The sequence below is a fragment of the Rhea pennata genome, chromosome 16 (genome assembly GCF_028389875.1).
Source record: "Rhea pennata isolate bPtePen1 chromosome 16, bPtePen1.pri, whole genome shotgun sequence".
Taxonomy (NCBI): domain Eukaryota; kingdom Metazoa; phylum Chordata; class Aves; order Rheiformes; family Rheidae; genus Rhea; species Rhea pennata.
Genome location: NC_084678.1, coordinates 1,559,960 through 1,585,597, shown reverse-complemented (window position 1 = coordinate 1,585,597; position 25,638 = coordinate 1,559,960). Strand labels below are relative to the sequence as shown.

General features: G+C 49.9%; 1 protein-coding gene across 2 annotated transcripts in view; it reads left to right on the top strand.

Moving 5' to 3' along the window:
* The window catches only part of LOC134147650 (rho GTPase-activating protein 39-like), a 67,516-nt gene that overhangs the window by 17,031 nt on the left and 24,847 nt on the right, over positions 1-25,638 (top strand). For both annotated transcript variants that reach the window (XM_062589014.1, XM_062589013.1), the window contains exon 2: positions 14,113-14,511. In XM_062589014.1, coding sequence (XP_062444998.1) covers positions 14,113-14,511 — 399 coding nt within the window. The remainder of the gene's footprint in view (positions 1-14,112; positions 14,512-25,638) is intronic.

Here is a 25,638-nt window from a genome sequence, read left to right as displayed (position 1 = left end):
TTGCTGGGCCGTGTTGAAAAGGCAGCTAACGAACCCCAACTATTTCTTCTGGACATTTGCAAGAAACAGTTGATGGCCTTTTGACTTGGTGGCTCAAATATTTCAGCCAATCAATGAGATTCTCTAGAGTCTCACTGACTCTCAGGAAGATTATTCTACCTTTGCTTCTATAACACGCTGAGAGAAAATGCGGATTTTGAGCTTAAAAAACAAGTGTGCTTTATTCCAAAAAGCGAGATTGCAGAGATATGTTCAGTTTTAAAAAGGCTGCAGCTGTGTTTTAAGGCAAGATAGAGCTACAAAGTCTTTGTTTCTCATTAAAATCAAGTTAGATCTTGCTAATGACAAGGAGCAGAACTATACATAACTTTTCTTTTCTTTTTTTAGTTCAAAGGTGTTATTACAGTCACCGCTGATCTTACTAACACAAGTATGTAATGTGCAAAGAGGAAGCTGAAATATGGCTCATGGAATATAATACTAACCAGAATTTAGTATTTTTGGAGGTCTTTAGTCAGAAAAAGAATCTCTGTTCTCAGCAGCATTTAAACACACCTTTCTTTTGAATTCCGCTCCCCCCCCCCATGATTTATTGCATCAGGATTAAAAGCAATGGAAAAAGAAATCCAACATGGGTTGTGTTTTTGATCCTAAACTTCTAATTCCTGTGTCAATAGGTGAGTTAAGAGATGTTGGGTGGTTTCAGCCTTTCAGGATACGTGCTGAAGATATGTGCACAGTATAAAGGAGGAAGAAGACTGTGAGCGACGCCATGAGAGGGACCTTATGCTATGATGTCCAGCTCACTTAGGGCGTTGTTACACTTGCACGTTCACTGTGCTTGCTGTTCAGCGCTTTCTCTAGGCAAAACGAATGTAAGAAATTAATTTCTCATGGAAGGAGAGGTTTTGGCTTATTGTTTTATGAAGGGTTTATGAACTTTGTGGCTGAGGTTTCCAGCTATTTACTTACCATGACTTCCTCCTTGCCAGAGGAAATTAATATGCTTGGACTGGAGAAAATGATGACGACTCTGAAGCAGCTCCTCCACATGGAGTCCTGTAGGGATGCGTTTCCTGATAACAGCAAGAGGAGCAGATGAGAGCTACCCTTCTGTGGACCCTGTGTTTCCTCTTGCCTTTGACTCATTGCCAAATTCCTCTGCCATCCCAGCACTGTAGCGGTTAACTTGAGTCATGCTTAACGAGCTTGGGCAGCTAATACTCTCAAGAGCTGCTCTGCATTTGTTCCTACTTAGTTTTTTCAGCAGAGTAGGCAGAGACAGCTGTGGCTGGAGAGATTTGCTGAAGAATGGAACAGCCTAAGAAAGTTGTGATGAAACACTGTTATCTTTGTTTTATATATTTAGCCACCAGTGTCTTGTGGACTTTGCTAGCTGAGAAATAACCAGGTCCCTTGCAAACTGTGTCAGTGTTTTGCATGAGTTTTCAAGGGACTCTGTGTTATAGCTAATAAATGACTGGCAGCCCTTTAAATGCAAAGAGACAGAGGGCTATTATTTTGCTAATACTATGCATTTAGGAATGTTGCTGCTTCAGATATGTAGCTTTGCAAACGTCTTCTGGAACTTAAAAAGCTTTATGCTTTGCGATCAGGCTGTTTATATGGTGTAAACAGCTGGCACCCTAAGTAACACTGGGCTGCTTGTGTGCAAAGGCCTGCATTGCAGGTGCTCCACCCTTTAATGATAACCTTGGTCTGTGCCTGCCTCCCACCTCTGCCAGCTCTTGCACCTTCTTTAGAAAAATTGAAGTAGTGGAACTCTTTTTTTTTTCTAATGATCCTGTAAAGCTATTTTAGATCCCAGTAGATGTCTAAAGAGTTCTTCTTAATTCCCTTCACTGGATGTTCTTTAGGGCACCTGCTCGGTCCCGAGTGACCTGCTGCTGGATTTCGCTTTTCTGTTTTTTGTAGGTTTATTTTCTAGTCCTCCCTGTCTCCTCCAGCCTTTGCAAATCTCAGTTATTCAGAAACCTTTGTAAATGTTTTCATCTTGTTGCTCATTGTCACCTTGGGGAGCAAATGAATGTCTCCCCATCTAGCCTAAATAAACCTCTTACACTTGGTTGTTGCCTCTCCTGATGGCTGCTACAGGTTTTCTGTTTCCTTTCATGAAGATAGTGCAAACAGTGTTTTTCCCCTTCTGTATGGAAACTATATGCCCCATAGCAGTGCCTGTAGCACTGAAATGTTTGTGTGGCCATGCAATGCCTTGCATGGTTAGACTAAGCACAGGGACGATCGCTCCATGCACAGAACCGATGAAACTCAGTTGCGCAGTTAAAGGCTGCTGAATCCTGTTCTTCGCGCAGCTCGAGTGATGTGGCCTGATGCCAAATTGTGAGAGCAGTTGCTGGGTTTGTGTTGGGTGATAGCTTTTCCAGAGCAGCTTCTGATGGTGGGGCCTGCCCATTCCTGGGCTGCTCTCCCGTTTGCGCCCATGGCGGAGGAGGCAGCTGCTACCCGCTGCATGCTCGGCTGCCCTAAGGCCTTCTTGGTAATGCTCAGAGGAATCCCTGAAATCGCCACTGCTGACATACTGGGCCGTAAAGAGTGAACCTCAGTCCTGAAGCAGCTGGGTGGCAAACTAGATTAATGGAGACCTTTGTTGGTCATTCCTAGCATGTCAGCAGGGGTGGTGAGTGCTGCCATGGCCTTGAAATAGCAGGGGCATTATTTATGTGATATTACTTGGTTTTGGCAGAGGGAGAACACTTAGGATCTGTTGCTTCTCCAGGGAACTAGGGGTTTTGCCCTTCCTCTTTTTGGCAGGTGCAGCTCCTGTGCCTCACTCCCTGGAAGCTGCAGCAGTATTAGTGTGCTTCCGTTGGCCCCAGTGCTCATTTTCACTTGTACGTTACAGTCGGGTAAGCTGAGCCTTCTTAGAGCATGCATGGTAGGAAATTTAGCCCTACTTAGGTATGCTATACACTCCTTCAGGTTGCTGATGAGAGGTGTATGTGACTTAGAGGTCCATGGAAACGAGAACAAACTGTATTTGTTCTTCTAGTAGCTAGCAGGGGTTTAAATGTAGCCCAGTGGTAAAAGGGTTAATTTGGAGTGCGGGAGGCTTATGTTCTGGTTCCTGCTCTGTCCCTTCCTTTCTCTGTATGTCAATCCCTTCGACAAAACAGGAACAGTCCCATTCTAGTTGTATGGTTAAATATATTCAGACTGGGAGGCTCTTAGATGCTATGAAAGCTAAAATACACATGGAGCTCCTGTAAAAGCCTTAAGTGCTAGAACACACTACCTTAATGTAGATAAAGCCCAACTGCTGGACAATCTGGAAAGATCTCTCTTAGCTTGGTGTGACCCAGGAAAATATAAGGAGAAAACTTGATGGGTACCTTGATTGGGTACCTGGTTCTGGAGATTTGCATGCCCAGAGCTGGAAACAACCTGGCTGATGCCGCAGGAGGGCAGCTGGCCATTGCCTGTGGCTGGGCACATCCTTGCGGAGCAGTTGGTGGCCTCTGCTTGGCTGGGGCAGGCCTGTGCCTCTCCTGAGTACTTGCTGCTTCCTCCAAGGAAGTTGTGCACAGAGAGGGGCAAGCCAGTGCCCTGGAGGTCTGCTGGCATCAATTGCACTTACACTCACTGATGCGCTTCAGCAGACCTGAAGATGTGTCCTGGGGTGAAACCGGTGGGGTAGCCTGCAGGCAGACAGGCCAGGAGGACAGGAGAACTGAGCTTCAGCTACCATACAGGATGCGAGAGTCTGCAAACTTCCCTGGTCAGGAATCGTCCTGGCTGGCAGTAAGCGTCCCCTGCAGTTGCCTCCCCTCCAGCAGATGGAATTTGGATCGAGCTGTGGATCCATGCAGCACGTTTTGGAAGGAGGGAGAGGGGATGAAAACTGCCAGTACATTTTTCTGAAACTCGTTCTCAAAAGCTCAGCCCTTAAAAGGAAAAACAACTCTGCTGTAGCTTTTGCTGAGCTTAGGAGGTGCCGCTGCGTCTGGGGCAAAGCAGAGCTTTAGGGAGGCTGTTTGAAGGTTGGGGCTTTTGGCCATGCTCTAGAGTCCAAAATGAAAACTCCAGCCTTTGTGGGGGAGGAAAACCAGAGGATGTAGTGGTAGCTAGAGAGGCGGACATTGTCTGGGCGGATCCTATGCCCCAGAAAACCTGTCTCATTGATCTGCTTGTGGCTTGTGCCCTGGGGCTCACGCTCCATGAGCAATTTTGTTCCCTAGTCATGTAATGCTCCTGGGTCATCAGGGACAGTTACCCAGAACAGGGTTTTCAGCTGGATCCATGTCCCAGGCTAGCTTAGGGACACTTACTAAGAGCAGAGGATGCTCTTAGAGAGAGAAAATTGACTCTGCAGAGGAGGCGTGGAGGATGGGATGCATGTAGGCAACACATCTTGAAGACCTTCCATCTTTCAGTGGGAGAGTATCCCTCTATGCTGTCTCCTCTGCGCAACTCCTGGCAGCGCTAAGTTTGCCCCGGGGCAATTTTGGGGTCTGTTAAGTTGGGAGAAAGCATCAGTAGAGTCCAGTGCTGGGCTGAGCTGGCTGTTGGCCTGTGCAATTCTAGTGCATGGTGCATGGCACTATGTGCATGGACTGTGAGCAGGAAGGCTGGTGCTGGTAAGAGTTTTGTGCTACCCTTCATTTTCCCTGTGAGATAAAGTGCTCTGAGTTGTGCCCCCTTGTGATTTAGGTGCTGGTGTCAGTCTGTAGTACCTTATACCTATGCCCCTGTTCTGGGCTTTGGTGTCTGCTGTCCCACTGGGAGGATTCTCCTTTGTCCTCCCCCTGGTCCTCGTGCGGAGACTCCAGGAAATCCTGGCTGTGTCCCAAAGGTGCCTCTTTCTTATTTCTTTCTCTCTTTCTTACCTTTCCAAGCGGATCTTGGAGGAATCTGCTGTTGATTTTGGCTTTGAGCTACCGAGACCTCTCTGCAATGCACCTCTGCTCAGACCTGCCCCATTGCGGTGGAGCGTCAGTCCAGCACTCACCATCGGCTGCGGACAAGTGCTGCAGCCAGGCTGTGCAGCGAGCAAGAGTGCAGCACTGCGGCACAAGTCTCTGGTGGCCATGCAAGCGCTGGAGGGAAACGTGTGAACACTAGTGTGAGCGGGGGCTGGGAGGCACAAGAACCAGCTAGGGCTGAGCAAGTGCAAGACCTTGGTGGGTTTCTCAGCTGGCCTCCTTTGGGTGAAGCCATGTTCGGCAGCACAAGGCCAGTTGTTTGGAGCCAGTTGCAAGGGCTCAGAAGTGGCTCAAGTAAATGGTTTTGAGCAGCCATCTTAGAAAATATCCCCTCCCCTTTTTTTTTGAATTAAAAGCTCCAAAGTAATGACAAGCCTTGTGTGGTAGGACCTTTCCCAGGGAAAACATGTTTCTTACCTCCAGCCCACCAAAACCTGGGTGCTGGGCTTTTTTACCTTTGTAACTGTTACTGGTGTGAGACCTGCTGTGGCTTGGTGGATGTTGCTTTCGGAGTGCCTGCTGAAGCTGAGCATACGTGGTAAGGCTTTGAGCAATTACAGCCATTTGTTCTATATTTTCACAGTCTGGTCTGTCTCCTGCTAAGCAGAGGTTGATTTGTTTGCACAATGCTTATTTTCGGAAGCAAGAGAGTCTTTTACGAGCAGGCTGACATATTTATTTTAGTTCCTCTATAATTTTTGCTAGAAGGATGCATGTGTATTCAAAATAAGTCTATATATACATATATATGTGTGTATGTGTAGAGTTTTTTTCTTTTTTAGATTTAAATTACAGCTTTGCTGGGCTTGGCTGAGAGAAGGGAGACGGTGAGTAAAGAATAAATTGACTGAGTCAGCTGGAAGGATTCACCACACAGAGCTGGTGTTCAGAGACCTTCTTGGGGGCCCTCTGCAGCTCCACAATACGGATTAGTTTTACAACTTTGCCCTGGCTTTGATGTGCAAGTCTGGGCAACTTAGAGCCATCCAGGGCTTGTGCTTTATTGGTCGGCAGCTGTGCTGAGCTCTTCAGAAGGTTTTTGCTAAGGGGAGTCTGCCCCATGGTTTGCTTAGGCTCTCAGGGGTGGGTGTGGTCGGCCTGGCTTCATTTGCCCACCTGGCGTAGCTGGAGGTGGTACCTACTTCCCACTGCCTGCTCAGCTCTCGCTGGTTTGCTTCTCAGGCCTTTCTTTGGAGCGCTCGGAGCTGTAAATGCCACTTTGTTCTCCGTAAGGCTGCTTTCAGCTCCCTTTCCTGGGCCCCTCATCATCCGCTCTGTTAGCAGCAACCGAAGCACTTGGGCTGGAGGGCAGGAGATCTGAATTCCCTGTCTCTTTAGGACAAATCAGATCCCTGTCCCCACTGCTGGAGCTGTATCTGTCATATTGAAACTTGGGCAGCCTCGCTGCAGCTAATCTCCCAGAGGTCGCACAAAGCATTCCTGCTTCCTCTCTCTCTGGGCTGGCATCTCGGCATGGGGCAGCGGGGCACATGTGCTGTCACGTGCCTATTGCTGAGCCCCATGAAGCAGTCTGCTGACGATTGCGTTGGGACATCAGTGGGTATGCACCCATCGCCAGCAGCCATTCGTTAGTGCAGAGGAGCCCTGGAAGTTGCTAAGTTTCCCAATTCTTTAGCCATATTGTGAGAGAACAAAAGTTGCAACTCAAATGCGACACCCAAGACTTCCAAGGGCATTGGTGATGTCTAAAGTCCTTTCATTTGCAGGTGTGTACCAGGGAAAAGCCCGGCTGATCGTAGGAAGCAGACTGCTCTGTGCAGCAGGCTTAAGCTGCCCTGTGGTGTGTGGCTGGCCAGGTGATAGGTTTCTGAGAGTTAAATTTCATGCTCTGTCTCTCTCATGGCCAGACTCTTAATTCTTGGTCTTCACGGAGGACACCACTTAGGCGCCTAAATGGCTCTGCATTAGCACATCCTCAGTTACCTGACCTTTGATGGGATCTGCTTTGGACCCCACAATCTCGTCTGGCTTCGCTGAGATGTGAGCAACCCTGACTTGGAGGTAAAGAACTGCAGTTCTTTGTGCAAGGGCATGGTAAGGTGGCTGTCAACATGTTCCTGCCTTTGCCTGGCAATGTGTCGCATGCAATGCGCCTGCATTCATGGCGAGAGGCAGCGCTACCTGTGGCCCAAAGAGCCGCAATTAATAAATGCTAAGAAACAGTGACTTTTCAGAATCATAGTTCAGGCCTTTTGTGAACCTTCCACTGGTTTTCACTGTTTCTGTTTTAACTTGAAGCAGGGCTGGTAGCAACACCTTGTCCATGCAAGGTACAGAGATAATATTGATGCTTCCCTTCATGCTCCTAAGGATCATGTTGGCCCATGGCTCCTGGAGTTCTTTGCAGCCACCTACTTTTCAGGAAGGAGTCACCTGTCCCTTGAGCACAACTGTCGTTCTTGATTCTAATATGTGACCTTACATTTGACTGTGTTTGGATGCCTGTCTACTGAAAGAAATAACTTAGTTTCCCAGGTACTTTTCTTTGTTGTGTGACCATCTTTGAGCTTGCTGCAGACGGTCTTTGAAGACATCAGTCTTCAAAAGCACGCCTGATATGGAGTCACGTTTGGCAAAGAAGGACATGCTACTGCGCCATCCCCCTCCTGTGCTTATCCCAAATAAGAGAAGTTGGGGTAGGAGGTGAGCAGGAGCTTGGAGCAAAGACAACCAGAAGTTACAGTGTGTCAAAGTGAAATGGTAGAGCAGGACATGAGAGGAAGAAAGAATTGTGACTCCTCTCCTTGCAGCAGGGCAAAGGGATTTCCTGATAGTTTGGCTTAAAATGTCCCAAAGCACGAAGTTCCCACTGCTTCCCTTGAGGGTCTGTCACCAGGAGATATCATCACCAGATAAATGTTTCCTCAAGTTTGTACTCTTAAATAAGCTGAGCAGCACAGGAGGCTAATAAGCTGAGAGAAGGCTTCAAGCAGATGTGTGGGTGGCAACATCCTGCTGGTCTGAAGCTGTAGGCACTGCATTCTTGTACCTATGGCAAGAGGTGCTGCGATGGCTCTGTGTAACACAAGTGGAACGTGTGCAGCTCAGGCACGCTGCCTCAGGAGCTTGCCATTGGGCAAAACTGGGTTGTTTCCTTGGAGCAGACGGCTTCTTCCCCAGATGAATGAGATGTACAACATAGAGGCTTCAGACCACACAAGCCTGTTCTAGTCCTTTGAGAGCTTTGTGATTTCATAGCGTTATCTTTGCCTGCAAAGCTGTTGAGCTGTTATGCTTCTGCAGTCCTGTAGTGGGATCTGGCCACGTGGGCTGTGGTGTAGGAGCTGTGCTGTGCTCTTCCAGGGTAAAATATCCTTTTAAAAATTTTATTATTTTTATTCATATTTTCATTCTTAAGCTTTGCTGACTAGGGGCCCTGCAGGAGTGGCAGCCAGGAGGGATCCAACCTTAGCTCTTTGTTTTTTGAAGGAACAAAGTCTACAGATATAAATTAAATCTGTCATGGAGGTTGGCACGACACGGAGCTGCAGCCTTAGTTTTTATCCGCTCCATTTATAAAATACCTTTTAAAAACGAAGTCCCAGCCTGTAAGGGGCCAGCTAAGCCTTCAGGTAAGTGCACTTCTGTTTGCTCACATGAAATGCTACTGTTCCCTTCCCTCTCCACTTCCACCCCCCCAAACAACAAAAAAAGCCAAAGCAAAACTTTCTCCTACTTTTTACGTATGGCAGGAAGAAAGCCTTGTTTGACTTGCCCTAGTGGGGGGCAGGTCTGAGCCAGGCCAGAGGATGCAGCCAGATCTGGAAGGTACTCTGAGCCCTTCTGGGATGGGTGGGAAAGGCTGTTCCTGAAGAACAGTGTATTTCTGCTGTGTGGGGATCTATTGAGTGAGTCCATTTGCTTTTTAAGCCTAACAGGATCTTCCAAGAACTCTTTGTAGAGAGGGAGTTTATGCTCTTCTACATCATTGTAGAAGTCCTGATGTAGACCTAGGGATGAACAGGAAAGGAGCATTCATTTGGCCAAAGCACTCACCATGTGGCCACTGCTTCTTTGGTTTGCTCTGGCCAGGACCTGGCATTTGAAAGGTTGGCAGCTCCCCAGCACTGTATTAGAGCATTCCCAGTAGTGCTGTTGTGTGAGTAGCAAGGCAGGAGTGGAGCAGTCAGGGACTAAGGTCTTCCTATGGCCTCCGTGCATGAAGCAGTTCCCACAACTGCTGCAGAACATCAGCACACCCGAGGCAGATGCCTTTGCACTTGGTCAGGTTCAGGCTGTTCCAGAGCAAGCAGCTGGAGCTGTGGCCTGTTTACAAGAGCTGCAAGCCTTGGAAAGTATTTGTATATTTACTTAGGATACAAAGGAAACTTCTGAGATCTCAGACAATAAAGGAGGTTGCACACTGGGAATGTGCTTTTGGTTTGGGAGCAAGTGGGGATTTTGTTGAAATTCCTCCTCTCCAGTAAGTCTCAGACTCTGGTGACTTGAGTGAGGCGCTCTGATTAGTTCTCCGGCTCAGATGAGATAGCAGTCTGATTGTCCCTCTCACTCAGTCTGCAATGGGGCAATTGAAGATGCAAGTGTGACTGAGGAAAAGCAGCCGCAACACCCCAAGGCAAAAGTTTGATCCAGGTTTGCAAGCCATGGGCCTTAAGGAAGGACCTGTGTCCAGAGACATCCAGTGCTAAGAAAACAGAGACAGACTGAGATCATCTTAGTGATCTTATAGGTGCGATACAAAAACCTACAGCAGAGCATTGCCTGTAGGGGAGGGGATTGAAATCGGGAAGCTGTGAATCAGGCACAATCAACAGCTTCTACTTTATCTAGCACTTGAAGCAGAGAGGTTGAGGAAAAAGTATTATTCAAACTGTAGCCGGGACACGTCTTCTTTTTCTCCGTTAAGCTGAGTTTGATTTTTTTTTTGTCCAAGTTATGGGCTTATCTCTCTCAAATGCTGAGTTTATCACGTCTTTCCAGAGTTCCTGATATTACGTTCTAAATTTGTGTGGCAGCCCAGTGTTGGCCTTGCTCCAGGAATGTGCTTCTTGCTTTTCCTTTTCTTTCTTTACATGTGAATGTGATTGTACCAAACTCTGTGGTATTTCAATGTGCTCTGTGCAGATTTTTCCCTTGTTGAACTGTAGCTCAGTAATCCTTGGACTCTCAATTTTAAGGGGAGCAGAAAGGTCGCAAACCCAAGTCACCCACTTACGTGTCTTTGCACACAGAGATAAATGTAAGCTTGTTAAAACGGAAAACTATAGTTAGCAACATACACTTGGTTGTGGCCAAGTGCCATGAGAAGAGTTCGTTATTTCAATAGCTTGCACTTAACAGAAAATAGCTGACCTCTCCTCTCTCCTGAGGAATAACAATGCTGGTAGGGCTGGTTGGCGTTTCAGAGCTGACTTTTGTTAACCCGGTCGCTGGCAAAACAGGTCAAAAGCATTATGTTCTTGAATGTTAAAAAGTCTGATCACTCAACTGGGCACTTTGCAGGCTTTTTCTGCCAAGTCAGTACTACATAGCTTCCTCCCTTCTTTCTCCCAAACTGCATACAAGCATGCATTTCTCTGTATTGCTCTCGGTATGTGGTGTGTCACGTCTTGCCTGCTTTCCTCTTCTAGCCCTTTCAGCACCTGCTCTCCTCCCTTCCTCTTTCTTCCCCTCTCAAGGGAAGTGTGCCATGCTCTCCACCTTTGATAACCTTTAAAATCTCATCCCTTCCAGTACTGGAAGCAGCCTCTCTCCACCAGAAGCTGCCACATGTACTGCCCAGAGTGGGTTCCCCTTTTCAGTCCATTCTACCCTTGTGTCTCTTTTCCAGTTGACTGCCTTTGCTCTTGTGAAGATTTCCAGTGCTCCCAGACGTCCCTGCCACATTTGTACCCTCTTAACTGTGCATCAGACCCTCTTTCCCAGTACCTTATCCTGACTGGACTTTGCTGCTCTGCCTCTTGGGATGTGCTCTTCTCCCACGCTCCTTCCAACACTGCTGTGCTCTGTTTCTGCTGCCCTCGTGTTACTCCTTTATTTATAGGTGCTTTCTCTTTGCAATTTACAGTGGCCTTTAAAGCAGGAACAATTTACTGATTTGTTCCTTCTCCTGTGACTATAGTTTGACATTACAATTGTTTGGAAATACCAGGTTAGCATGGGGATTCCCATCCCTGAGCCATGGTATCTGGTGCTGGTGCAGCTGGCTCTATGTTGCACCTTACATCAAATAGGAGAACTGCTCCAGTTTTAACAAGAAACAAATGTTTTCTAGACACACAATTTTCTGAGGTGGATCAGCTCCTGGTAGAGCCCTTACCTGCTCAGGCAGCAGTTGCACAGTGATGTCAACCTGGAAGAAATCAACCTTCTGCTGAAAGGCAGGGCTGGCTTGCTCCCAGCTGCCTGTTGTGCTGGTGCTAGCCTTTTTGTCGGGGTAGAGATAGCCTGGTCTGGGAATGGATCTGCCTGAAAACTAACCTATCCAGCTAAAAAATGAGTTTCAGCCGGATCAGCTCCTGGACCAGGCCAACTGTGATCAGCCCTCTGTGAGGCATGGATGCTAATGTAGTGCAGCAGGGGCATTGGCAGGGACAGGGCAAATTGCACCGTATCTTTCATAGGCACTGTGGATTTATTTTGGGTTAAACTGACTTTGTTTCTGTCAATTTTGCATCTTCTAGGAGTGAAGGAGCAAGCTGTTTTACAGGGGTCCATTGGATATATACTAGCACTTTTCTTAACAGGGAAGTGTTATATGCACTTAAGCCCCCTCCCAGCCTTAGGAAGCGGGGGCAGACATGCTGACTGTCTCTAAAAAGCAGTGATAGAAGCTGAGGGCCACCACGATGGCTGGCCAAAAAATATTTTAGTGCCAGACAGGGCTGAGCACCAGGTGTAAAGGCTGCCATTTCAGAGCAGCTGAAGATGCAGGGGGCTCTTGATTTGGTCAGACGGGTCCCTGCCGTGCAGTGCCATGGGTTGTCCTCCGTGGGGGAGCAGCTGCCCCCTCTCCGGTTGTGCCACCCATGCAGCAGTGACATCCTCGGCGCAGAGCAGTGCGCACGAGAGCAGGGAAGGGTGCAACAGGATCTCTGTTATCCTGCCTATCCTCCGGAAATGCCTTCTGCTGCCGTGCCCTCAACTTCTGCTGCGTTGCGGGAGGGAGCAGCTTGCGTGCGTCCTTGAGGCACTGGGCAGGAGAGTATTTTATGGGTGGGCCCTGGACACGTCCCCTCCTTTTCATATGGCTTTTATTAATAACACAAATAACTTGCATTGAACAGGGGCCTCCTTCCTGCCAGAGGAGGAAGGCAGAGGGCCGGGGCTGTTGGTTGTGCAGAGAGGAGGGCCTTTGGAGCTACGTGCTGGAGCAGCTGGCGGGTGGCAGGCAGTGATCTACCTCCCCTGTCTGCGTGGAAGGAGACCTTGCTGGGGGACTGCACCACTGTCCCGTCAGCTGCTGTCTTCTGTCTGCTAGGGCCAGCAGAAATGGTTTGGGCTCTGGCAAACTGAAAGGAAAGACAGGGCACGGGGAGCAAAGGGAGATGTTTTTTGGTCCTTGTAGGACTGAGCAGATGGATTAGTGTAAAAGCTTGCAGTGTATTTGAGGTACATAAATAACATCTGTGTTGTACTGAAAATTGAGAATTCAAAGGCTTTTCACTTCACTATGTGCTGTCCTCTCTTACTTGTCCCTGGAGAACCTAAAATGGTACCGGGCACCATTTTCAGCGTGAGAAAGGCTGACTTAGGAACCCCATGGATCAGAAGTCTGCAGCGCAGCACACCTGCTGCCACAAAACCAGCATGCCGATGTGCCCGGAGCTGAACTGGGATTGCTTTTGGCTGGGTGGTCTTGCTGACCAGCCTGGCCATGTGGCTGGGTGGATGCTAGCGCTGACAAGTCCTTTAGCTTCATGCTATGCCCAAAGGTGGTCACAAAGGACTTTGTCTCCTCCATCCCGGCCCTGAGGATACAGTCAGCAGCGACCTACCAGCCCGGTCAACTGGAGTCTTTTCCTATTTTCCTATTTCCTTTCCTCCTTGCCCCCAACTTGCATTTCTGGATTGCATCTTTCCCTCCTAAGGACAGCATGGCTGCCAAGTGGGGAAATGAAGAGCTTGAGATGGAGAGAGATTTGTCCGGTCTTTTCCACTGGAGCCTGAGCTCTGCACAGACCCTTTTGGTTCCTGGGTTTGTACCTTCCCTGCTGCCGAGGCCTGGGCTTGTGCAGGCTTCAGCTTTCACTTCAGCCGGGCCTTGAACCACAGAAGAGCTGGCCAGGCTTTCGGGGACGCTCTCCTGTGCTTCATAATCCTTTCACTCGCACAGAAGCGCTCATGCTGCTCATGTTACTGATGTTTTGGTGAGCTCTTCAGCCGCTGAGAAGAGCCCCATGCTTATTTTTGGGGGAGGTGACTTGCAAGCAGGTGTGAGCGGGTGGATAGAGCAGAGGACCCCAGAGTCCCTGCCAACCTCCGTGTTTGCATGAGCTCCACAAAGAGCTGGGCTGGGGAGAGTTGGTCATGTGGCTGGACATGCGGCGGTGCTGAGCACTGGCCCAGCCGCAGCCAGCCCTGGCGGCGGCTCGGCCGAGTGCTGCCCTCCCGGGCACAGCTCTCATGTCGGCTGTGGCATGCGCGAGGAGAGGATTCCTGGTTCAGCTGCGGCCTGTCGGGGAGCGAGTGCATGTGTGGCTCCGCTGGCAGATCTTGCGTAAGCCGCCAGGCCGGTTTTCTGGAGCTGAAGGTTTGGTTTCCCAGGATCTGCTCCAAAAGGAGCAGATCCTGCTTTGTCCCTCCTTGCAGAGCGTGTCTGGCCGGGCCTTGGCGCTCCTCCGATGGCACCAGCCATGCATTTAATTTGTCAGTGCATCAATGAATATCCCCATGCTGCTTGGGCCGGGCTAGTGAATGGCACGGCTGGTGCTCAAGGTGGAGAGGGAGATCTCCACTTTTCTGTGCCCAGGAGCTGCTGGTTTGGGTCGGCCCAAACTTGAAACCTTCCCTTCGTTTTCCCCAGAGCTCGTTAGATCACTGAGTAACCCAGGGTAATGCTTTGATATGTAGCTCAGCTGCCTGTTCCTCTACTGCTGCAGTCCTCCTAGAAACTGAGGTTGCCGCAGGCCTTTGGCCCAGACTAACATGACTTTTGTTCGTGCTGCAGCTCGGACTGGGTGGAGATCATCGAGCCCCGCTCTCAGGAGCGGATGTATGTCAACCTGACAACAGGCGAGTGTGGCTGGGACCCCCCTCCCAACTTGAAGGTTCGCCAGTCAGATCAGAAGCAGTGGTGGGAGCTCTTCGACCAAAACAACAACCGCTTCTACTACTACAATGCCATCACACGGCAGACGGTGTGGCACCGGCCCCAAGGCTGCGACATTGTGCCCTTGGCACAGCTCCAGGCCATGAAACGGAGCTCCCGGTCGGACTGCCAGGGTCGGCAGCACAGGGGCAGCACCAGCAGCGACGGCAGGAACACCCCAGTCCAGATGGCCCTGCTACAGGAGATGGAGAAGGGCAAAGGGGACTGCACTGCGGAGAAGAGGCCGGACACTGGGAGGTAGGGAGGGCTTTGGCCTTCTTGGTTCATCTTTAATGGGTGGCCTGACCGCTCTGGCTCATTCCCTGCCTGCTTGCTGGGCTGCTTGCCTGCCTGCGCCTGCTGCTGCAGCCGGGGTGGGATGGGGGACTGGAGGGGACAGAGCTCCTGGGCACAGCTACTTGCTCACATCAATGGTTCGGTGAAAGAACAATAACTGGATGCTATTTTGTTTGGCCGAGAGATTTTCTTACGCTCAAACCAGTCTGACAACAATTGAGCTTTTCTCTTCTTGAAACTTTGCCAGATTTAAGTGAAAATAGCTGCACAAAGGCATCCCCTCCCCGAGCTCTGCCACCAACAGCACCCGAGTGTCTCCTGCTCCCTCGCTGCCCATGGCTGTGCTGCCTCATTAGTGCCTTGCCTGGGCGCCATCCCGCGAGAGCTGGCTGTGCCTTGCTCTGCCCGACTCCTCTGCAAGGCGCCTAATCAGCCTGGCGGCGAGTGTAGTGTAATGGCTCAGGAGGCTTCGCAGCAAAGTAAAACCAAGTCACACTAAGGAGATGTGATTCACCCAAGGGCTAGAGCGGAACTTGGAGCAAAGGCAGCTCTCCCGGCCCCCATGACTGTGCTCGTTGTCCCTGTTTTCCTCTTGCGACGTTTGAGCAGAGGTTGTGCAGCAAGCCAGGCTATTTTTTAACAGCTTGTGTTTTGGATCGAGGTCATCTCTGCGTGGGCATGATGCTCTCTGCCAGTGCTGGGTGGTAGAGCTGAAAACATAAAAAGTCAGAACGGCAAAAACTTTGCAGGATGGCAAGTCTGAGAAAAGATTTGCTCTAGAGAGCAGTAAAGTGAGGTTTATCACTTGTCCACTGCCCCCTGCAAGGTGCTTGTCCCTTCGTGCAAGAGCTGCTTGACTGGATGCGTATAAAGTAAAGCAACAAGAGCCCAGAGCTTTCCTAGTGCCAATGGTGCTGCTAGTGCATCCTGCTCCACCAGCAGCCCCTTTGAGCTTCAAGCCCATCCTGAGAGCGATTTCTGCCCTACTAGGAGGAATCTCTAGAGTGAGAAATGTGCTATAGCTCCCAGCGCCCAGTCCCTTCCAGTCCCAACCGGTGACCACAAATGAGCCCCTCCACAGGACACTGGATCTGCCTTGAGCTCCCTAATGGCCTCTGCAAAACGTCTGGCTGGCTGAAGAGCTGGGGCAGCGTGGCTGACCAGCTTGTCCTTGTTATCTAACTGCAACATTATTAGCAGAGTCTTTGGGGCAGCTGAGTGTGGGCATTGATAAACTGCACACTTCCAAAGAAGCGTAAGAGCCTTGAACAGGGCATAAAATATCCCGAGCTCTGCGGGATCCAAAATATTTATGACTCAGGCTCTCAGAGAGGGAACCTGACCTCCAGGAAGTGGCCGTGCCTGTGTCCCTGAGCCCTTGCTCCTGCAGAGGAATAGTTCCTGCCAGCTCTGACATGTCCAGCCAGCAAACCAGCTATCTCTACAGGGAGGATCAGGCCCTGTTATGTAGGAGGAAGGGGAACGATACAAAGCAGGGCAGGAGCTTGCTTTATCTTTCTTTATCAGGCAGACTGGCCCTAGCCAGAGCATCTCAGCCGTCTCCATCAGTCCTGCCATAAGCAAGGGAAATTGGAAGGAATCCTCCTGTTGCTCTCATCCTGAAGCTCATCTCATCTGAAGCTGTGGCAGCAACTTAGGGGCACTTTTGGCCTGAAGCAAACTCTGCTGAGGGACAAGCACTGGGAAAACTGCAAGTGGCAGCTCATCTTGGAGCTCATGGGCTGCCTGGACTTGCATTACTGTTCCAGATCTCCACTACAACAGGCCAGAAGCATTTGCTTGCAGAAGCTGTTTACTTGCAAGCAGGAGGTTCATGGTTGTTTCACTGCACATCTATTACTTTTAGTCACTGCTGTTTATAAGCAGGGTGTAGCTGGCTGTGCTTGTGGCACTGACAAGAGTTTCCATATCCAAGTGTGACATTCTAGGAGAGATTTCTTGCCTTTCACTAGCTCATAAAATACTGAGTGAAAAGCTGTGCCCAAAGCGCTTGCTCCCCAGGTAGGGTCTAAAATCTTTACTAGGGTGTCTGGTCAAATAACAGCAAAAGCACACCAAACTTGCCAGCTCTGTTGCATGTGTTTTTCTCCAAAGACAAACATAAGCATGTCGTCTTTCTTCCCTAAGCAGAGATACAGCTGTGTAAACAGAAGGCAAATATGTTGAGGGCTGCATTTGACATCTTTATAGGTACCTGCACTCAAGACAATTTAGCTTTTGTCTCTAACAGCCATACAAAGATTTGGATTTTTTCCCTTCATATTTGTCATCTCATGATAGATGGAAGGCCAGAAGAGACCAGCAGGATCCCCAAGAGGGGCCTCCTGCAAGCACATGCCTCAGAGGAGTGGGGGAAGGGACTTAGTACTCAGTAGTACTTTGTGGTTGTTTTTTTTTCTTTTTAGCAATTTTTCCCCCCACTCTTCCTCTCTCATACCTTCTACCAGCACTGTCGAACCTGCTGCACTTACTGCAGTGTCTTGATGCTGACTAAACCTCTGCAGCATGGCTGAACTGTGCTCTCGACAATCTTGACCAGAGTGAAGACACTCTCTGGCCTGCTTTATGCTGCAAAATCAGTCCTTGCCTCTCTGTTCTCTCAGCCTACGTGCTGGTCAGGACCTCTCCCTCTCCATCCTTGCTGCTCTCTGTTGCTTTTTCTGCTCTCTATTGCAAATGAGCTCAGAGTGGCCTTCTCTAGAGACTGGTTCTTTGCTGTGCAGCGTTTGGGAGGCTGACCCTCAGACAGGAAATGTTTGCTCAGGGGGAGACGCTGCTGCGTTTCCCAGAGCCTCCTGGGGAAGCTGTTCTGCTTATTCATGCACTCTGGTTCCCTTGTAGATTTTTGGCTGTTCTTCCCAGGGCTGCCCAGGCAAGCATCAGCCCAATTCCTTCCTCTCCAAAGCAGGCACTCCAGCTGCAGCCAGCAGCCCTTCTGGTGAAGGAGGATGCTGATGCTATGGTACCAAGCAGTGCCCCTGTCAACCCACAGGTCTTCCTGGCTGTGTTCAGGGTAACACTGGCCTTATGGCTGCCCCAGACCCTTTCCAAACACTCTGAATCCCAGGAGAGAGGTAGACAGACTCTCCATGTGAAATGGGGGCCAAATTACCCTTTCATATGCTGTTGTCAGTGTGGGAAAATGATTCTTTATGCCGTGAAAAAAGGTGCTGCATTAGAAACAGCTGCTTCTGAGAAACTAAATTAGGAGGGAAATCCCTTCTGATACCAGGAGGGAGCTGGGGAACACAGTTTGAGAGCAGTGGGAAGGTGACTGAATTGTTGCTTCCCTTTCCGCTCCAACATTATATAGTTGTCTCCTTCATCCAAGCTCTGAAAATGGTGGCTGTGTTCTCTTGGGCAGCATGAGGCTTGCCTGGGGCTGAAGGCAAGCCTCCTTCCAAGAGGAGACTTCCTCTTGGAAGTCTGTTGTGAGCCTCCTCCTTCTGCTGCAGCCCCTGCCATTGTGGTTGTGTTAGATGGGCTGGGCATTTGCCAGAGTTCGGAGTTTGGCATGGCAGATGAGAAGGCCTGAGAAAAGCAGCTTTCTGAGGAGGAAGGTCCCACCAGGATTAGAAGAGGGCCTTTTCTGCTAACTCCACAGGAGCCCGCTAGCACTAATACAACCCTGGTGGCATCTCACCCCAATGGAGCAGGATTGACTTCCCTGTTCCGCTGCTGATGGCTTGTGTAGGTCCCTGCTTGGTGGCTTTGCCATCAGCTCTGCCGTGGTGGTGTGGCAGGATCTTTGTGGCTCCAGCTGTCAGAGAAGCCCTGGGTTTGTATTTGTGCGTTTCAGAATTCAAGGATCAGAGTGGTCTCTGGCTTTCACAAACTCACTGTCCTCACAGGCAGGATGTTTTCCTCAACTTCCTGAGGTTCTCTGAATGCCAGAAGACATGTTTCAGAGGGGTTTCTGAAATTCCTCTTGGAATAATGATTCATCTCAAAATCTTCCAGGTAGAAAATCACCATCCCCAGGAATGTCACATTCCTACAGGACAGCAGATAACATGATGCTGTCTGCCCCCTGCTAAGCCACCTTCTTCATTGCTCAGGCCTGAATGGTTCAGCATCATGGACTACGAGGGAAAAAGGTCTTCTGCAGCAGCGGAGAAAGGCAGGGCTTGATTTTTCCATGCCAGGAAGGTGTGCTGAAGGAGAGTTAGAGAGTCTGCATGACACAGAGGTGAATGAAGCCCTTGAAGGCTGTGAGGGTAGCTGCCTGCTTCTGTCCGAGTCTGGTCTACCTCTCAGCTTCAGGCTTAAGTAATGCCAACATTAAGTTCCTTATGATCGGACAAGAAACACTGCCAGGATTTCTAGTATAGACCGATCTCCTTTTACATTTATGCCACCAGCCTTGTGGAGCAGGATCTCCAAACACACAGCATGTTGTCTTTGATGTCAAGCAGATGTCTTTGATGCTGTTCTCAAGGCTGGGTAGACCTACGTTTGGGTGGGTTGCCTACAGGAGCTGGGGCCATCTCTGTCACCACATCCAGTGTGGACACAAGAGGCAGCAGCAGCAGCAGTGCCATTTAAATACAAACATCCCTGTTTATTTGGCTCTGCTAAAACACCAGAAAAGTGACTGCTAGAAAGGGCAGAGCTAAGGTGCGGGGCCTTTCTTCCAGGTTTCTGGGAAGGAATAGCGAACAATGGAGAGCTCAGGAACAGTTAACTAGAGTTTGTTAAAAGCTGCCAGATTTGCTGGGACTGCTGGAGTTGGGTGCGGGCTGGGAAAGCCAGTGCTGCGCTGCAGTGTTTATATTGGAGCTACTTGAAAGCATTCCTAGAAGGAACTATCTCAAGGGACCTCTGAGTCTCTGCTGCTGGCAGGTTAAGAGTGCAGCTGAGAGGCTGCTTTAGGATGTCTGTCCACTGTTATCTTCCCTTTCTGTCAGGCCTTTAATGGCTCAGAAGGAAGAGACTGAACCTCTCTCAACATTGGGAAGTCAAGGAGGCCATGTTCTCTACTTGGTCTTTTCAGCATCCTGGAATGGCCTGGAGGGGAAATTGTATCTAGACGTGGTAGCAGGATAACGTTCATCGGTATGGACAAGGCTTTTCTGAAAGGAACATTTCCTCTTTGCATTGGTGCCTCTAAGCACAGATCTCCAATTGCTGAGGAACCCAAAGAGAAAGCACATTGTATCTGAGACAGGACTCTGACTAATGCGGATACAGCAGTCATTTAGGGCTTTCACTTCTCTGTCACGTTCACTTTTAAAGCTCCTGGTCAAGTGGGAGTGGAGCTGGCTGCCATCTGGCTGGAGCCTCTGCTCCCTCTGCCCTTGGTGATGCAGGAGCAGCGCAGCGCAGCCCAGCCGCCTGCTCCACCCCTGCAAGACCCTGCTAAATTCCTTGTGGGAGCCATGCAAGGGCACTGGTATGACATGAGGAATATGCCTGGGTCCCATGTCAGCCCAGAAATACAAAGCTTAGCTTGTTCCTTGGTGCAATACCCTCTCCTTGAAGTTTTCATCCAGGAATGTCTACCCCGGTTGTGAGCCTATCAGTGGGGTACAAGGGAAGTATTTCTCCACTCCTGCAGCCTGCTGGCTTTGCTCTCTGCAGGACCTGCTTCTGTGGGAAAGGAGCATGTTCCCCTACTCGCTCCAGATGGAGCTGGGCCTGGGTTTGATGGACTGGATAGTGTGTCCTGGGGCGGTGGCTATTGCTTAAGAGACACAGGGAGAGGAGTAGAGAAATCAGTTGTAAACATAATTTCTCAAACCCTGAAAATCAAAAGCTCCCAGGCAAGCAAGGAAACTAAGAGAAGAGCCCTGGCCCCTGTGCAATGTGAGGTCTGAAGAGGCAAGGAACTGTCTGGTGCCTTTAGCTTTGCGGAAGGAGGGGGATGTGCAGGAAAAAGCCATCTATTTAGAGAGTGTCAATGCACAAAGCTTGTTCCTGCAAGAAGTCTCTGCTCCAGTAATCTTTTCAGACAAGGACTGCTCCTTCTCGTTGGGGTTGTCCCTAAGCTGACCTGCAGGCTCTCTAGGGATATGATGACAGGTTGTGGTTCTGGACATCACCAAAGTCTATGTCACAGATCTCTACCTTGCAAGGTGCTGCTTTTCTGGTACCTCCCACATACCCTCTTACTTGGCCACAGGATCCACGTCTTTGTTCCTTCATCATCCCTATTTTCAGGGGATGTTTTGTATTCTAGTAAGAGTAAACAAACAGTAATTTCTGCCAAGGATTGGGCAATGCTGCAGTTGAGCATGGTGACTCAATGTGCTTCTTCTGAATGCCCTGTGTAGAAGGTAAGATTTCCCTTGTTCCTGTATTTGTTTTAGGCTCTGCCTGGATCTCCTGGCTGGACAATTTGTGTGCTAGTGTGCTAACAGGCCTTGGGTTCTTGGCTTTGCCTTCCTGTGGTACTCTCTGCTCCACAACCATTACCTGCCTTACCTGATCTTGGGTGCCTACCAATCCCTGGTCACCCTGTCCCTATCCTGAATGAGTGTGGAGCTTAGAGTGCAAGGTCATCTCCTGCCAGTGCCTACTTATTCTGGTCTCTTGATATCCTGTGTTTGTCTGGTATGAAGTTCTGCAGAAAGTGCTGCTCTGCCTCTGATGCTCATCTCTTGCTTAGCAGTCACAAGCCCAAAGGCTGGGAAGCTTCAGGTAAGCATTTGACTTCGCTAGCAGAACCATGTTGTATCTCAGGGCCGCATTACGCAAGTTAACTATGGACATGGGCTATATAAAGTCTTGCATCTTTAAGTATCACTATTATAGCTGGTGTCCAGCCAACCAGGAACTGAAAGGAGGGATGGATGTTGGTTGAGGGGAGGCAGCAAGGCTGTGGGTATGCAGATGGGAGAGAGGCGTCCTGGGAATGCTACTGCTGAAGATAGTCACTCAGTAGACACTAAGGGAGGATCTCAGAGGGAGGAACCCCTGGGAAAGCCTTAGCTATCTGAACCAGTTCTAATGTCCTGAAACGCAACTGCAGCAAGCCAGAGAAGGAGTGGTGGCCCAGCAGGCTTGCTCATCTCCCCGTTCTGATGCCATTCACCTTTCTAGCCACCCTGAGCTGGCCTGCATGTGCGTAACGCAATAGGGCCCTCTGAAGTCGTTCTCTATCAATGATGATGTAAGTGAGAGCAGCATAAGCAATACTGGGCTCTGTCAATACCACAGGTTTGATAGCAAACTGATCTGGAACACTCATGAAATAAATAGTTTTCATGGAGAAGTTAGAGGGTAGACTCCGTCTGTGTGCTGAGAGCTAGACTGCTCTTGGGAAAGTGTCCGACCCTGATGTGGGTGTAAAGCTGGGTAGTTGGCCTGTACTGGCAGTGGGTTGTTTAGCAGTAGTCTGCAGATGGTTTACTGCTCTTCCTGCCCTCAATTTTCTTTTCTCCTTCTAATTCCTCTATGCCAGGCCAGGTTGCTGGAATGTGGGCAGGAACAGCAAAACTTGGCAGGGGCTGTGCTGGTTCTTCTCCAAACCATTTTATCTAGTTCTACAGATAGGGCTTGTGACTTCTCTAGTCAGCCCAGCCCCTTTTATTTTGAATATGATTAATAGCTCAATTATGTACAGACAGATCACAGAATTCAGTGAAGTTAGGTTTTGTGCACAAAATCCTCCTTCAGTTATTGGAAGTGCCTCCCCCCCCCCCCGCAGGTCCTCAGCTCGCCCAACTCTGTTATCTTTGGTTGTTGGGACTGTAGACACAGCAGCAATACTGCCCAAATGTGGAGTCCTTCTTTGCCTTGGCATATGGGTTGGATGCTTCAATGGTGCCATTAGTGAAATTTGCCCTTCAATCAGAAGGAGGGATTCCTGAGTCAGGAAGAGACAACGTTGCCTGTTTCTCTGGCAGCCTTACTTGGCTGAGTGCAGACTTCTGGGTGCCAAAAGCCTGCTGTGGACAGGTTTGTTGCTCACGATGAAAACAGAAGTACTTGTCATTCACTTTACTGCAACGATCTGTTCAACTAGTTCAGCTTTCCTTCAGGCAGGTTCCAGGACGTCCAAGAAACAGAGAGCTGCTGAGCAGAGCCAGGGCCCAGCACTGCTGCAGCACGGCAGGCAGAGTCCTGCGTCTAGCAGTGGCTGATTTGCAGCCCTGTTGCTCTGCTAAATCACAAGTATTGTGCTCCTGCCTTTCCGTACCGGTTGAGCAGCTCTGATAGGGAGATGGGTTCCCCCGGGCACACTGCCTTGCTGCTCAGCTGTGCAGCGCTGTGGAGCAGAGGCTCCACCCCATGCGCTCCTCCTGGGCACGGAGAAGCAGGACGGCTTCTTTGGACTCTGCTTAAGGGACTTTGGACAGTGAAGAACTGTCACGTTTCAGGGTGTCTGTCACAGTCTGACTACCGTCGTGTCTCAGGTAGGAAGCGCTTCCTTTTGGGGGAGACCGTTTGTGCAGAAACGCCTTTCTTTCTAATCAAGTTCCTCATTAATATGCTGAAGGTGTGTTGGGCCAAGTTCTGAGCTTTGCTTTTTTTTTTTTTTTTACGGGTTTGGGAGGGGGGAGTTTGTCGCAATCCCCGTTCTAAAAGACCCTTAAAATCTAAACATCACGCTTGTCCGGCAGCGTGCTTATTGCTGGAGTGTGAGACCAACTCCTAAGGTCAGGCTGCTCTCGTTGGGTGCAGATGACTCCCTTCCAGCGCTCCCAGCTCTGATACCTGTGCAGGAACAGATCGGAACGTGCCCAGTGCTGCCGTGTCAGCGTGAATCAGAGGCAGCGCTGATACGCAGCCGTTTTTCAGAGGCTCGGTTGCAGGAAATGGTGCTGCTTGCCTCCCTGGGAGGCAGGGAGAGGCTCATGTTTCCTAACTGGACAGGAGCTGCTCGGAGCTGAAGAAGGAGATGACAGAGCCCAGACTTGTACTGCTGCTGGTCTAATATTGCAGAAGGGAAGACATAGAGAGTCTTGAGGAAGGTGGAAAAATGTCATTAGCAGAACAGTTCTAGCCGGTTAGTTTTCATTTTGATGAGTGGTTTCATACTGAGTAACCTGTACCAGAGGGGAGGAGAGAAAAGCTGCTACCCCTGTTGGATGGAGAGACAGGAGATCCAACAGATTTTCGAAACACTCTCCTGAGGAATGCACGAGCTGCCAAGCGCACAGTCATGAAGGTAAAATCAGGGCAAGGCTTCCAGATCTTTGAATCTCTTCCTGTAATCAGAGCCATGATGCTGATTATCCTGAACGCTTTAGATAAACTAAACCTGCAAAGTAATTGAACAACGTGGTGAGTGCCGGAGAGTCTGGCACTGGCTGAACCTAGTGATGCAAAGTGATAAAGCGGCGTGCTGAGCCTGCTTACGGAAACGAGTCGGATCGTGCCGTGCCTGACGGAGGTGGGTGTGCCACCCCAAGCAGCCTCTGCTAAACCAGGTGTTTAGCTGCGTGCAGAACTGACTGAAGAGGTAAAGTTACTGTTCAGAGAAAGGGAATAATCTCAGCACATAGCTCATATTATATGGGATCCAGAACCATCTTTAAGAGCAAATATTGGAGTTATTTTCTAGTTGCAGTAGATAGGTTCTCTTGAGGCATGAGGTCCTGTCTACAACTCAGGCTGCAGACCTGAGACACTTTTCCCTCTGTGACCCTTGAAGAATGACCAGAACCCAACAGCTGGTTAATGCTAGCCCAGATGTGGGTGCTGCTTGTGACTGGCAGAGGACAGAGACAGTCTGGTCAGGACGGTCACTATATTCATCACCTTCCATTTGTCTGGTGAACCTCTTAGCAGTGCAGATTTGTCCTTTGCCTCCAGCAGCTGTACTAAGTCAAAATCACTCCTGTGTGATGCTTCCATGATTGCCCTGTCAGGTAGGTAGGTAGCCAGGCCAAGGAACTGACTACGGCTGCCTTCTGATCCAGAAGTGACTCTATCCTGCTTATCCTTAACATGTTTCTTTGCAAATCTCACTGCGCCACCAAACTAGCTACTGGTAGAGCTAAGGGGTAGGAGGGTATGTGGGTGAGTGTTGAAAATGTTCATTTAAAAGCTTTCCAAATGTTGCAGCTCTGGTTCTTCCTGTTAGTTCAGGAGCTCTTCTAGGAACAACTGGGTTGTCAGTAGTGCCTGCATTTATGATCGGGGCTTGGACTTGTGTGAGGACTGGTCCTCGTGGCCCCCACAGAGGGATGCATGGCGGGCTGCAGAGCCATGTGTCCTTGGAAACGCGGCCCACGTCCTGCAGAGTTACTGCTGGCTGTTCCCAGCTCATATTCTTGCTTGACCCTGCTCATGGTGAGCAGCTGAGGCACCCCAGCCGACGCTCATCTACCTGGCGTTGTGCACAGCAGAGCATGGCACAGAGCTATTGCCATCAGTAGGGGTGCGACGCATGCTGAGAGCAAGCTGATCATGGCAAGAAAGGAGTGGGGAGAGCAAGGGCAGTGCTGTAGGGCATCTGGGGCAGGTGAGAGCAGAGGGCAGGCCAGGCCAGGCGGTGCTTGTTGTGAATCTCTGGGTGTTTCCCAGCCAGCCACCCTTGGGTGGCGGCTTAGGTCAGTTCTGGGATCTGATGAACTGGAAGGCAGTGGCTGCAAAGTGATCCTTCCTCATGGCAGCGGCGTCTCTGTCTTGAGACAGTGTTGAAAATTCCCTTAAGATGAATCCCGGCCCTACTTTTGTGGGAAGTGCAGAGGGAGGCACAGCAGGGGGTCCCCGGAGCAAGGGGGAGCCCAGAACAGTACGTAGAGGATGATGGACCATTCTCAAACCCTCTCCAATCTCATTTGCTTCTTGAAGATTTGCAAAAGGCGGAGATGCAGGAGCCAGGCCCTGCAGAGGTAGTCATGGGCTCTAGGTCAGGGAGCTTGCTGGGAGGCTCGAGGGCACTGGGGCCTTTGGACCCTGGCCGGGAGCCAGCTACTGCACCCAGAGCAGGGCAGCACCAAGCCCCACCCTCACCTCTTGCTGCGGGGCTTTGCAGAGACTCAGGATTTGCCATGGCACAGTCCAGCAAGAGAGAATGTTTTGCCAAAATACAGTAAATTATGGATGGATGGGGCTGGGTAGACATTTCCTTTGGGGAGAGAGGAGAAGTGAAGTTGGTGTTTGGAGGAGATGAGT